This window comes from Elephas maximus, chromosome 11, assembly GCF_024166365.1.
Source record: "Elephas maximus indicus isolate mEleMax1 chromosome 11, mEleMax1 primary haplotype, whole genome shotgun sequence".
Taxonomy (NCBI): domain Eukaryota; kingdom Metazoa; phylum Chordata; class Mammalia; order Proboscidea; family Elephantidae; genus Elephas; species Elephas maximus.
The window spans coordinates 66,773,000-66,787,998 of NC_064829.1; the positions used below are offsets into that span (position 1 = coordinate 66,773,000).

Here is a 14,999-nt window from a genome sequence, read left to right on the forward strand (position 1 = left end):
TCTTTGCTACACTTTTTCTTCTCTGTTGGCAGGTCTTACACATCCTTCTGTGCACATCTCACTGTCCCCACAGCCTTGGTGACCACTCTGTCCAGACAGCTGGGCCACTGTGTTAAGGCCACATACTGCAGAGGGGCCACACTGACAAGTGTGCTTGTTGGTCAGGCTGTATGGCCCAGGGAAAGGGACACCTGTTTCTAATCTTGTAAAGGCCAGGGGTCCTGCCACAAGGAGTTCACCTTTTTAATTTTCATTCCTATAATCACTCACCTAAAAATAAAAAATAAAAAAATTTTTTTTTTCTTTTTAAAGACTGTGTTTTGACTGATTTTATGTTGTATACAGTTTTCTTGTTTAATTGGCCACTTAACTCCCATCTTCTCTTTCTAGCTTAACTGTAAGCTTTTTGTGAGAATAGATCGACATAGCAGATTACTGAATCTTTCTTAGAAGAAAGATAAATCCTTATTTTTGGCATTTTTGCATTATTTGATTGCTGTAAGAGGTTGGTAAAAATTTTCAGTAGTTGGGATCCACCAGCTGCTCCTTAGAAACCCTATGGGGCAGTTCTACTCTGTCCTGTAGGGTTGCTATGAGTCGGAATTGACTCGACGCCCCCGGGTTTGGCTGAATTATACAATATTAATGGTCTCCCACTCACTAGATAGATAGTTGCTGTCGTTAACTTTGACTCATGGCCACCTTATGTACAACACAATGAAATGTTGCCTGGTTCTACATCAACATCTTTACGATCACCAGCTTGTTAAAGTCCATTATTGTGGCTTTCCTGCCAGTCCATCTCTCTGAGGGTCTTCCTCACCCTTGGGCCCTGTACTTCACCAAACACAATGTCCTTCTGTAGCAAATGTTCCCGCCTGATGATGTGCCCAAAGTAAGCAAGTCAGTGTTCTGTTGTGATCCATATGGTTTTCATTGGCTAATTTTCTGACATAAGTCACCAGGCCTTTCTTCCTAGTCTTTCTTAGACTGGAAGCTCCACTAAAACCTGTCCACCATGAGTGACCCCACTGTTATTTGAAATATGGGTGGCAGAGCTTCCAGTATCACAACAGGCAAGTTACTGCAGTGCAACAGACCAACAGATGGGTAGTGGTGCACATACTAGAAGTCTAATATGTTTGTCTTGATTGAAACAATGCAGATCCCCCCGCCCCCCAAGAAACCCACAGCCCACTGTGTAATTGCATAGATTGAGTGGTGGAAGAGTAAACATTTACACAGAAAAAAGACGAAATGGTAAAAGGGTTACTTTAAGACCTCTAAACATTTACCAAAGGTGGAGAGACTTTGATGACATGTTATAAGGAGTTTCATTACATCTAATTCATTATATTTCCTGGAGAGATCTCCGAGAGTCTCACAGTGGAGGCACATGGATTGGAAGTGAGAGGGGAAGAGAGCAAGGCTTTCTCAGAGAGGAGCAAACCTTTGTTGTCCGGAGATTGGCTTTCCTGGGAATCCAGTTAAAATTCCTCTCTTTTTACCTTGTTACTTGGAGGTGGAAAGTTACCCTTGGAGGCAGCCAAGACTTCCGCATACTCTTTACAACTGCTTCTGCCCTTGAATTTTCCAGGTGCTTATCTCACTGGGTATCTCACCTTGAATGTTTAGTATAGTCTTTTAAATGACACGGCATGCATTTAAGAAACTAATGTCACTTGGTGTAAGGCTTTTCGTGGTTCAGAAGGTGGTTTCCCCTGAGTGTGGTGTTTTAAAACTTGAATTCGTCCGTGGACATAGTAGTTTTATATTACCTTAGGATTCTTGAGGTATTAATTAATCTTTAGCCTAGTTGAACTAGTTTTCTTCTTTCTTTCTTGAAGAATTTTGTTCAGAGTTGTAAACTTTATTATTTAAGGACAAGTCTAGATGGACCTAATTGATTAGGTTAAGAGGAAATAATTGCCCTGGGGAAAAAATTAAGAAAATGAATTTAAAATATATGCACACAATGGAAATTGTAAATTTGTTTTCTTGCTGAAGGGGAAAAATGAGCACCTCTTACTGTTTTTTTGTTGTGTGTGTGGTGAGAAATACAGCTTTACTGTGGGTGGTAATTTATTTCTCAGCAGTTTGCTTATCTGAGTAAGGCTGTTTCTAGTATTGAATAGTGAGTAGAACCGTTAGATTAGTTTTGGAAGAAAGGTGAACTGTCTTTTAGGTTTTGTAGGATTTCATTATTTGCTAGTTCAGAGAGTTTGGGGAGGGTTTAAATGGAATTAGCTGAAAAATTAGCTGGGTAAATTCTGGTATCAGTACATCATCTACGTGCTATTTTCCGAAAACATTTGTTTTTGATAAATTTTAACTACAGGTTTGAAACTTTTGTTTCTGAAGCTTAAAAGGAGAAAATTAAAAGCACCAATGACTTGGTCTGACAAAAATGCATTTTAGATCCTAGTAGTCAGATTGCTTTGCAAATTTACCTACTGAGGAGTAGGGGGAGACTATAGAAACAGCTTTTTCTGAGAGGGGTACAATGTATTTCTTCAGGTAATTGAGGTAACTGACCCCTTCACAAGCTATTGTTGGTTAGCCTCCTGGGTGGCCTCATCTGCTGGCTATGTTTGGCATGTGGCCTTGGGTGGCAGGCACAGAGGTGCTATTCTCTGTACTGGGGGGACTTGGCCCAGTGGGGGTGGTATTTGGAGTGACTCCCTACCAACTTTTATCTTGGCTCACTCCCCTCCCCTCCCTTCCCTCAGGTGAGTTAATGTTATAAATCCCTGACTCCTAGGGGCTAGAAAAAGGCTTTGAAGCAGGGTTTCAAACCTGTTCAGTCATGGCAGACAAAGTGAAACCAGAACAGACCAGAATTTTTACAATTTGGGTGATCCAGAATGACAACTGGAATGGGAAAAATTACAGGTCGAAACCCTGGAACAGGAGACCTGGGAGAGGCATAGTGAGTCCTTTCAGGAGCCTGATTCATGAGATTGGGTTATTGGCAGGACAGGCAAGAGGACTGGTTGCTGTGCAACCTGTATGCTGCCCTTGTTTTCTAAGAGGGAGATTAGGTTTCTAACAAGGCTTTGACCTGTAATTTTTTCCATTCCAGTTATCCTTCTGGTTCACCCAAATTTAAAAAATTTGAGTCCGTTCCAGTTTCGCTTCCTCAGCCATGGCTGAATGGGGAAGAGCCGGGTTAGGAGCCCCGCTTTGAACTTTGACTCCATTAGGAAGCTCAGGCCACACCTAAACCAGGTGAGAGATTGGAATCTATCCTATTTTTAAAAGACCTCTGCAGGGGATTTCATAAATTCCTGGGTGTTATTTTCCAGTGACTAACAGTCTTGACTCTCTAGAGTCCTTCCTTTTGCCAAATGTGAATTCCTCAGGCGCTAGGAATGATTAAAACGATTCTTTAGAACACACTATAGATCAGTCTTCCTGGCACTGAACACTGGAGTGGGGGTTGAGATAAAGAAACATGATGTTTCTTCTGTGGGATTCTGTGGAAAATGTGAATTTGAAGAAACTGAGGACTGCTTTCCATGTGGCCAATCTGTTTTGTCAGCCTTTTATTCTCCTGTCTTGTTTGTTGTCTTTTTCTCTTTAGAGTATTTATTTCTCTTTCTTCTTTGTCAGCCTTTACCAACTCTCTTATTTTTATCTCCATTTATTTTTGTTTCCTACATCATGGCCAGCTTTGGGAGATTCGGGACAAGTTGTAGTAATTTTGGAATTTAGATTTTTGGTGCATAGTAGGTATGTTTGTGAGGTATGAGGGTGATGGCCCAGAGCCAACGTGAAAATACAGAAATCACCCTAGCACTGTATCGGTAGGATTGTTGTTAAAAATAAGGCTGTGTGCAAAGTAGGCTGGTAACTGGACTTATTGTAGGGTTGTGTGTATGTGTTGGGGGTAGCCTGGAGAAAGAAGGTGTCTTAGTTATCTAATGCTGCTGTTACAGAAATACCACAAGTGAGTGGCTTTAACAAACGTAAATTTCTTTTCTCATAGTTCAGGAGGGTAGAAGTCTGAATTCAGGGTGTTGGCTCTAGGGGAAGGCTTTCTTTCTCTGTGGGCTCTGGGAGAAGGTCCTTGTTTCTTCTCAGCTTCTGTTTCTGGGTTCCTTGGTGGTCACCATGTGGCATGGCATCTATCTTCTCCCATCTGTGCTTGCTTGCATAAGTTGCTTGCTCAATCTGCTCTTTTTATATCTCAGAAGAGATTGATATGAGACATACTGTACACTAATACTGCCTCATTAACATAACAAAGAAGACACATTCCCAGATGAGATTATAACCATGGGTTTAGGGGTTAGGATTTACAGCACATATTTTTGGGGTACACAATTCAATCCGTAACAGAAGGCTTACTGGAATTTTAAAATGCTGGACACATAAGTTCAATTATTAATAGGATTTTAATTGACTGATTTTCACATAATCTGTGGGATTAGAGAGCCAGGAGGATGATGCGTAAGAGGGTGGGTGGGGGAACGGTGCTCAAAGAAGGCCCCAGACTGATTGTGATGGGGATCCTGAGTGGCTTCACAGATCAGGACAGGAAAGGAATGTGAAACTGCCAAGAAGGGGAGCGATATATGAATGTGCCATTCATATATATTTGCTGAAACTAAGTATCAAATATATGCATAGGAAGACAGAGGCAAAATTAATGAGATTTGGTAAAAATTGGATGACACAAAAATAACCAGTTGAGCTTCAAATTTCTACATTAGGGATCATGGGGAAAGAGCACAATGTGGTCCTGTCTCCCCATGAACACAATTTAGTTTCTTATAAAAGTATAATAACGCTGTCTGGAAAAAGGAAATGAAAACATCTCAGATGGTGTCTTAGTCATCTAGTGCTGCCATAACAGAAATACCACAAGTGGATGGCTTTAACAAAGAGAAATTTATTTTCTCACAGTCTAGTAGGTTACAAGTCCAAATTCAGGACGTCGGCTCCAGGGAAAGGCTTCCTCTCTCTGTTGGCTCTGGAGGAAAGTCCATGTCCTCAATCGTCCCCTGGTCGAGGAGCTTCTCAGGTGCGGGGACCCCAGGTCCAAAGGATGCACCCTGCTCCTGGTGCTGCTTTCTTGGTGGTATGAGGTCCCCAGCTCTCTGCTGGCTTCCCCTTCCTTTTATCTCTTGAGAGATAAAAGGTGGTGCAGGCTACACCCCGTAGAAACTCCCTTTACATTGGATCAGGGAGGTGACCTGAGTAAGGGTGGTGTTACAATCCCACCCTAATCCTCTTAACATAAAATTACAGTCACAAAATGGAGGATAACCACACGTGGCCTAACCAAGTTGATACACAATTTTTTTGTGGGGTCATAATTCAATCCATGACATTTCACCCTTTGGCCCCCCAAAATCACATCCTTATAACATGCAAAACATTCACCCCCTCATATCATAGCAAAAGTCTTAACTCCAAGTCTAAAATCCAAAAATTCCTCTTCATCTGTGAAATCTTAAACCACAAGTTATCTGCTGTCAAAGTACAATGGCAGAACAGGCACAAGCTAGACATTGCAGTTACAAATAGGAGAAACAAATAGGAAAGGAAGGGATAACAGGCACCAAGCAAGTCAGCAGAACACATTACATTAGCCCTCAAAGCTTTGAAAATAATCTTCTGTTCTCTGAGGCAATTTACACAATAGCCCTACCCTCCAGACTCTAGGTATTGGCCACACTGTCCAGATTCTGAGCGGAGGCCACTTGGCCCTGGGCTTCAGCCCTGCCTTCCAGGCTCACTAGGGACCTTTACTCTGCTCCCTCAGCTTTAGGAGCACCATTCTCCTAGTCCATCTGAGTGGCAACCTTACCCTTAGAAACACCAGAGGCCATGGTTCCACCCTTTGAAACCCCTGAGGTCATGGCCAAATCTTCTGAGACTGAGACAGCTTGGCTTCCTGTGTTCCTTGTCTCTTCAGCTTCTGTTTCCTGGCTTCTTTGCTATAAGTGCCCAGAGGCACCCGACTCCTCCAGGAATCCTCCAGGAATCCCCCACACACAGGAGCTCAGCTCTCTCGCTTCGTGGGTCCACTCCAGCGCAGCCTCTCGCTGGTCTCCTGGTTCTTTGCTGTTGCCACTTCTCTGCCACTGCACGTTCTCTGCTGCTGTTGCAACTCCATCCATTTACAGTTTCAAAACCACGTTCACGTTTTAGGTATCTGTTAGAGCAGCAGCCCAATCTCTCAGTACCAAATTCTGTCTTAGTTATCTAGTGCTCCCGTAACAGAAATACCACAAGTGGATGGCTTTAACAAAGAGAAATTTATTTTCTCACAGTCTAGTAGGTTACAAGTCCAAATTCAGGACATCGGCTCCAGGGGAAGGCTTTCTATCTCTGTTGGCTCTGGAGGAAGGTCCTTGTCCTCAATCTTCACATGGTTGAGGAGCTTCTCAGGCACAGGGACTCTGGGTCCAAAGAATGCACTCTGCTCCTGGTGCTGGTTTCTTGGTGATATAAGGTTCCCAACTCTCTGCTTGCTTCCCTTTCCTTTTATCTCTTGAGAGATAAAAGGTGGTGCAGGCCACACCCCAGGCAAACTCCCTTTACACTGGATCAGGGAGGTGACTTGAGTAAGGGTGGTGTTACAATCCTGCCCTAGTCCTCTTTAACATAAAATTACAATCACAAAATGAAGGAAGGATGACCAGACATGGCCTAACCGAGTTGATACACAGATTTTTGAGGAGACATAATTCAATGCATGACAGACATTATAGAAAATTACCCTCAAACTAAAAACATCCCCAGCTCCCACCACCCCAGAGTAACCCCTGTGAATGCTTTGGTCTTTGTGCTTGCAGAGCAGAGTGATTCTCGGTAAGGATCACTGAGAAGCAGCAAGGCTTTGGAATGGAAGAATGAGATGGACGCTGTTTGAGGAAAGGTCAGGTGTCTTGAATAGATACCAGCTGCCACTCTTTGCGATATGGCTGCCTCAGAGCAAAATGTTCAGAGCTGGGGTGCTGGGGAGGAAAGGGCTTGGGGTCAGAGCTGCAGCTCTGGGTGTTTGGTGCATTTAGAAATCTTGGTTGCTCTTCTGGTACATTCCCATCAAATCCTGGCCCGGGGAGGAGGAGGAAGGTAAGCAGTGCTGCTGCACATGTGTCCAAAGCAGGCCAGTGACAAGTGTGAAATTTAAAAAAGTTGTGCACAGTGTGCAGTTTGCTCCATGAGACATCCTTGTTTATTTTAATTTTACAGTGTTTCTCACACTTCGCTATGCATGCAAATCACCTTCAGGGCTCGTTGAATTCAGATTGCTGGGGCCTGCTCCCAGTTTTCTTCTTCAGTAGGTCTGGGCTGGGGCCTGGAAACTTGCGTTTCTACCAGGTTCCCAAGTGATGCTGCTGCTGGTAGTCCTGGCGTCCACAGGCTTGGGAACCAGCCGCTGTTCTCTCCAGCACTTGCAGTAAATTGGTATTACAAAAAGATGCTCCGTGTTGGCTCTGTGGCTTCCTAGCATAGAATCTCAAGGTGCCAGCACCTATCCAGCTTGGGAAATGCAGAAATTAACTGCAGAACAGATGTCAACATTCCATGACCACTTGAAGGGCACTGACATACTCCTTGCATCCTGAGGGCTCTAGGACGAAGGAGTGGAATGGGGCAGGTCCAGATTGTGGAAGCAGCCTGCCTTCGGTGCCCCTCACACCTGGTCCAAGCTGAGTCTGTTGGACTTACCTGGGGAATAGTTCTCTCATGAGCTTTGTTGTCCTGTGGGTGAATCATTGACTCCGATTTTCCACAGCCTTCCATTTCACATTAATAATAAAAAACTCATCCTCGTAAAGGTAACAAGCTCTTTGTAGAAGGATATAAGCAGGGATGGATTAGTTGAGCCCAAATATTATCCACAATATTCAGTTATTCATCACCTATGTTTTGAAAGCCTCCTGTGTTTCAGACACTGTTCTGAGAAATGTGTGTCTGTAGATGGAAACAGAAAGCACTTTTGAAGAGATTATTTGTGTCATTTTGAAATTTTTCCCTGATCCTATATCGTTATGCTAAATCTATATTGTGACAATTCAAAAATAGATAACCTAACTTCATAAAATATTACCTGTGAAAGAGAGAAAATATTTTAAAAGGTACTGTAGGTGGTCTTTCATAAAACTAGTACCGCCTTCTGCAGCTGTCTTAAAACCTTCACATTTTTGTTTCTTTTTCCTCTGTGGGAAATCTCACAGTATTTGTGATTTTACCTCTACTATTGCTTTTTTTTTTTTTTTATTTCTTAGTGATATGTCTCCTTTGAAGCCATACACACCCACGTAGTCATAGAGATGCCTTTGTGGTCTGAAAAAAAAAAGTTAGAAAACTTGACTTTCATAGCGTTAAATTAAAAAAAGAAAGCAGTAAGGTTTGGGCTCAGATGAAATCCTTTAGCCTTATGTATTTCTATGCGGAAGTTGAAAAGCAATTTAGCAGATTTCTGTTCTGCTTTTAAAAAATGCATGATTCAGAGGACGAATTTCGATAAGCTAGGGAATGCACTTTTTCAGAATTGCTCTCTGGTTAATGAATTGTCAGTTATTCATAATAAAATAAGGCATTGCTGGATAATGAGGCTGGGCTGAAATGTTAAATCTGATTATGCACCTTTGCACATTTTAAGGAAGTAAATCTATAGAAGCAGTGATTCTGCCCAACATGAGGTTAACAAACCTAATAGGTTTATCTTCTCTCAAATGTGAATTCATGACCATGAACATTTCATCTCAGATATACAATGCCTGGTGGATAAATTGGAAATGAAAATCAGGGCGCACAGTGAAACTAAACTTCTAGCTTTCAGCCATAGAGGTGACAGAAAGGGAGTGAGCAGTTAGCTTTGGGGTCAAAGTCAGGGGTTGCTTTGTGGGTCTTTGGCCACTAACGGTTGCGCGTGTACCTTTATTCCTGTCACCCGCATGGTCTCCTGTCTTGTAGTTGCCACCTGCACCTCTCCTAGGTGTGTGGTTCTGGGCCTTATGGCATCTTTGTGTTTCTAATGAGACAGCTGAGTTCTGTTTGCCACTGTCACTGGATGAGATTGGCTGCTTCTCTCTTTCCAGCTGGTGATTTTCCTTTTCTGTGTTGCAGCAGTTTAGTTTTTGTGCAACATTCAAGCTGGTCTTCAGCCATTCCTTAACCCAGGGACCTCTCTGGGTTTCTTAGTAGTCCTTCCCTTTGTGTTATGACCTCTTAGACTGTTCTAATGACCTGCCTGTTGTAGCAGACATGTTGGTGTCCTTCATAAGAAGAATTTTGAACGCCTACTTTTTACTGTAGAGCTGGGAGGCCCTGGTGGCACAGTGGTTAAGAGCTATCTATGGCTGCTCACCAAAAGCCAGCAGTTGAAATCCAGCAGCCACTCCTTGGAAATATTGTGGGGTAGTTCTACCCTGTTCTGCCCTATGAGTTGGAATTGACTTGACGGCAATGGGTTTTTATTATAGAGTCAGTTAGCCACCATAAATCCTAGTTGGAATAAGATATAGAATAAGAATAAAAACAAACAGACCAAAAAAAAAATTAATGATACTGTTTACAAATGCTTTTATTGAATTTTTCTTGGTTATGTCATTCACTGTGTTTTGAAACTGGCTGTAAGTAAGGAAGTGTTCTGGTTTAGAACTGACCTTCGTGTTTCAGTGTGGTGTAGATGGGAGTTGTAATGTCCATTTCTGTGTTTTGTCTTAGAGAAGGCACACACACATATAAAGGGCTGTGTGACCTGGCACGATACTTTCCAGCCTGCAGTTTTGGCTCCCCTGTGTAGGTCTTCTTAAAATCACAAATCTCAGAGTTAGGAAGGGATGTCTGGGACTGTCTGGTTCATTTTCCTCCCCTTTTTGACTTTTCAGCAGGCAGTTGGCCAGCTCACCGCCTCTCAAGGCCAGCTGCTCCCTGTCCGCCAATGACCAGAAGTTCCTCCCTCTGCCTGGGCCAGCACATCTGCCTCCTTCGGTTTTCACACCATGGTTTGCGGTTTGCACTCTGCAGCCTCAGGCCATATGATGACTACTTCTCCTGCCACCGCTGCACCCCCTTCCCCCAAAGAGAATCTGGTCTTTTTCTCACCAAGTTAGACATTCCTAAGTCAGTCTTCAGTAGGAACCCTAGTGGCACAGTGGTTAAGCACTCAGCTACCAACTGAAAGGTCAGTGGTTCAACTCAGCAGCTGCTCCATGGGAGACAGATGTGACAGTCAACTTCAGTAAAAGACCCACTGCCATTGAGTTGATACCAACTCATAGTGACCCTGTAGGACAGAGTAGAACTGCCCCATAGTATTTCCAAGGCTGAAAATCTTTAGAAGCAGACTGCCACCTCTTTCTCCCGCAAAGTGGCTGGTGGGTTTGAACTGCCAACCTTTTGGTTAGCAGCTGAATACTTTAACCACTGCACCACCAGAACCCCTTCCATGAGAGATTACAGCCTTGGAAACTCTGTGGGGAAGATCTGCCCTGTCCTATAGGGTCCCTATGAGTTGGAATCAACTTGATGGCAATGGGAAGTCATCATTCCTGTGACTTTTTTTGTAGTTGTTGTTAATGAACTATCCTGACTACTTAGGAAAAAAATTTTTTGAGCTGTTAGATGGTTTTCAATTCGAAGGTGAAGCAAACTGTGTAATGAGAAGACTCTCACTCTCTCAAATCTGTCTTCAGCCAACCAGTTCCTGGCCACAGCAGCAGCCAGCGTTACCAGTTTCTTGTGTCCTTGTAGAGTTTACTTTATGCACATGCAAGCAAATACTGGCAGGTGTGTGTGTGTAGACAGATAGATAAACCAGGAGCCATCACAACTCCATGCGTGTCAGACTAGAACTGTGCTCCATAGGGCTTTCAGTGACTGATTTTTTTAGAAGTAGATAGCCAGGCCTTTCTTCCCAGGAACCTCTGAGTGGACTCGAACCTCCACCCTTTTGGTTAGCAGCCTTGCTCTTAACCTTTTGCACCATCCAGAGACTCCTACAAAACAAAGAGTCAATCCTAATGTAAACTATGGACTTTAAGTTAATACTAATGTATCAGTATGGATTCATCGCTTGGAACAAATGTATCACAGGAATCCAAGATATTAGTAGGAGAAGTAAAATTGGGGGAGGGAGATATGGGAATTCTGTAGTTTGTGCACAGTTTATAAAAACTAAAGCTGCTCTAAAAACTGAAGTCTTTTTTTTTTTTTTTTTTTAAAGCAACGTAAAGGGTGAGAGAGGAAATATAGGCTACTGTGGAAGCTTATTGTAAGAGGACCTAATTTAGCCTAGGAACCCTGGACAGGCTTTTCAGAAAATGTTATATTTAAGGGCACTGTTGTGGATTGAATTGTGTCTCCAAAACTACGTGCATCAATTTGACTAGGCCGTGACTCCCAGTGTTGTGTGATCGTCCTCCATTTTGTGATTGTAATTTTCCTATGTGTTGTAAGTCATAATCTCTGCCTGTGATTAATGAGGCAAGGTTAGAGGATTAGGGTGGGATTATAACACCCTTACTAAGGTCACACCCCTGATCCAGTATAAAGGGAGTTCCCCGGGGGTGTGGCCTGTACCACCTTTTATCTTATAAGAGTTAAAAAGAAGGGGAAGGAGAGGGAGGGTACGGGACTTCGTACCACCAAGAAAGCAGTGCTGGGAGCAGAGTGCATGCTTTGGACCCGGGGTTCCTGTGCAGAGAAGCTCCCAGTCCAGGGAAGGACTAATGACAAGCACCTTCCTCCCAGAGCCAGCAGAGAGAGAAATCCCTCTCCTGGAGCTGATGCCCTGAATTTGGACTTCTAGCCTATTAGACTGTGAGAAGAGAAATTTGTCTTTGTTACAGCAGCACTAGATGACTTAGATAGGCACCCCACAGACAAGTAGGAGAACTGAGCCAAAGTAGCAAACTGTTGGTTCTGGCAGAGGGGTATAATTGTCATAAGGTTATCCACTGCCATCAAGTCAATTCCGACCCACAGGGTTTCCAAGGCTGTAAATCTCTACGATAGCAGACTACTGCATCTTTCCCCTGTGGAGCTGCTAGTGGTTTTGAACCACTGACCTTTCAGTTAACAGTCAATCGCTTTAAAGTGTAGTGTGTATAATTTAGAGAATCCTTACTCTTTTTTTTAAATTGGGACATTTGGTCATCTCTGACCTCTGGAATTGCCCTGGATTACTGATAGTTTCAAGAAGCCCTGGTGGTGCAGTGGTTAACATTGGGGTGCTAATGTTTAAGGTCAGCAGTTCACATGTACCGGCTGCTCCGTAGGATAAAGATGTGGCAGTCTACTTCCATAAAAATTACAGTCTTGGAAACCCTATAGGGTAGTTCAGTTCTGTAGGGTCACTGTGGGTCAGAAACAACTCGACGACAATGGATTTGGATTTGGGATTTTTACTGATAGGAATTGTAGGATGTGATTTGGTAGAACTAGTTTGTAGAGCTTGGAAACCCATTACCTTCTCAGTTCCTCAATATTTCTAGGCCTTGGTTCTCCTGGGCATCTTCTCTTCCCCACTCCACCCACCCCCCACAAAAAAAAGACCAGTTGCTGTCGAGTGGATTCCAACCAATGGCGACCCCATGTGTGTTACAGTAGAACTGTGCTCCACAGGGTTTTCAATGGCCGAGATTTTGGAAGTAGATTGCCAGGCTATTCTGCTGATGCACCTCTAGGTGGACTCAAACTTCCAACCATTTAGCGAACAACTGAGCGCTTAACTATTTGCACTAGCCAAAGACCCCTGTCTTCACCCAGACCAAAACCAAATCTGTTGCTATCGAGTTGATCATGATTCATAGCGACCCTATAGGCTGGTGGATTCAAACTGCTGACCTTTACAGGCAGTAGCTGAACTCTTAACCACTGCACTACCAGGACCCTCTAATTTGGTCAGTAAGAAATAACACAGGAAGGCCTCTTACTTTAGCATGGGAACGGATGGTTATTTTACAAGAATACCATGCCTACCTAGGAATTAGAAATCGTTACCTTCTGAGGGCTAAGCTAGTAGTGAATAAGATATTTGTGGCAGTGATCCTAAAAATTATCAGTAAATATGTGACTGAAGAGTTAGGGTGCATCGAAAATTCCAGTCGAGGTGACTTGGGTGAGCCCTTAGGAATTTGACTGCAGTTTATCAAGGGGAAACGGTACCAGTTGCATTGCATTGTAAGGACAGGTTGGAAATGGACAGGGAATGGCTGGTCTGGAGTGGAGGAAATGGAAGTCTGTCCAGGGCTGGGGACTGGAGCACTGGGGACCCAGTGGCAGGGGTCTGTCTCCTGTTTGGAGATGGTACAGCAAGTAGTTGAATAATCAAGCTAAGCCCTTGTTTGGAGTACATGATCACCATGCAGCCTTGGAAGGCTTGTAGGGAGCTGTTAATTTGCCTGCGGAGTGAAGATGCTCTGATGGTCACCTGAGCCTTCAGGTCAATGGTAAAATGCAAAACTCAGTGCTCTGAGTTTCTTCTGAGCTTTGTTCCTGTGTTGTCTTCTCCCAGACAGAGCTCCTGGCAAACTGACACACAAGGCACGTTTCAGATCCTACTGAGTAAGACCCAGGACAGGAACCTCAGCGAATTCACGTGGGAATGCCTTCTTGAGGGCCCCGTGTAGCCACTGCCCCAGCAGACCACAGCCTTTTCCTGTCCTTTCTATTCAAACCAAATAACCCATCCAGAAGCGCAGACTTCCTTTGTTGCAAGAGGTCAGAGTGCTGACTGCCATGAAAAAATCTAGAATTTTAGATCCCGAGCTATGATTTTTTGCTTTCAACAAAGTATCATTGTTTGTTATGATCATTTTTAGAACTATAAACACAAGATAATACTTGTCTTGGTAATCTTGGAGGAGTTTAAAAATGTTTCCTGTCTTATGATTAGAGGTTCAGAACAAACGAGCCATTGATAAATGGATTCTTTGAAGACCTTCTACACATAGTCTTACCAGCTCTTCTGGTAAAAAGAGACTTTTTAATTACTGGAAAAGAGTGACTGTATCCTTGCTGGAACTCTTGCCAGCTCATTCATTTAGCGGGCTCTGCTTAATGACACCCTGCTGTCTTCTCCCCATAATTACTGAATTACTGTGGATTCTTGGTCCTTGAGGATTTAACATTTCTGGTTGAGAGCCACTCTAAAAATGCACCCACACATGGGAGAATTTGTATTCTTTGTTGAGGCATAAGTTTGAGTCACATTTACGTGAGGCCCATAGTGGTGAGCTTGTCACGTAGCATGTGACTGAGCCTAGCCACCATCCACTAGCAACCTATCAGCCCACCTGCTTACTCATCTCTTCTTCAGTGATGCGTTTTATGGGTGAAGTGATGTGGAATAGCGGTATCTACAGTGAACTCAGGTTTGTTGTTGTTGTTAGGTGCTGTCAAGTCAATTCTGACTCATAGCAACCCCGTGTGACAGAGCAGAATTGCCCCATAGGGTCTCCCAGGCTGTAATCTTTACGGGAACAGATTGCCAGGCCTTGCTCACCTAGAGCCGCTGTATGGGTTTGAGCTGTCAGCCTTTCAGTTAGCAGCTGATTGCTTAACCGTTTCAACCACCAGGGCTCCTTGAACTCAGTGTAACCACTTCAGTTGCCATAGGTCTACTCTGTTCGAAAGTCATGACAAAGACATGTAATATCACTCATACAAGGAAATGAAATACTTTCGCTTCTAAGGCATGGCTCTTGACAAAATTTAGCTGAGGAGCTGGGGGTGGCGGTATGAGAGAGATTGCTTGATTCAGTGCAGGTGATGTGGAATTGGCATTAGTATTGATAGGACTCTCATGGGGGCTCGAGTCCATTGGAATTGATCTATAGCATCCTTGCCTTCCTGGGGTAGGTGTGAGGCTGGAGCTGGGCCTCCCAGCACCTTGCTAAGTAGGTGGCATTGTTAAGCCTCCCTTCCATTGTCTTGTAGCCTGCTTCTCCCTCAGTTCACCCTCAGGCCCGGTCTGTATTCACGGGGCCCATCTAGGCAGTTTTCCAAGGGACAGCTCCCCCTTTCCTTCA

The 14,999-nt window shown here is 43.7% G+C and overlaps 1 protein-coding gene across 3 annotated transcripts in view; it reads left to right on the top strand.

Annotated features, from left to right (window-relative positions):
• The window catches only part of NEDD4L (NEDD4 like E3 ubiquitin protein ligase), a 377,526-nt gene that overhangs the window by 109,623 nt on the left and 252,904 nt on the right, over positions 1–14,999 (top strand). The window contains exon 1 of one of the 3 annotated variants that reach the window (XM_049901830.1): positions 2,362–3,228. The exons of 1 other annotated variant lie outside the window; for it this stretch is intronic. In XM_049901830.1, coding sequence (XP_049757787.1) covers positions 3,154–3,228 — 75 coding nt within the window. In that variant the 5' untranslated portion in view covers positions 2,362–3,153. Of the gene's footprint in view, positions 1–2,361; positions 3,229–14,999 lie in introns of those variants that run through there. One more of the 3 variants, XM_049901833.1, reaches the window with a different exon arrangement.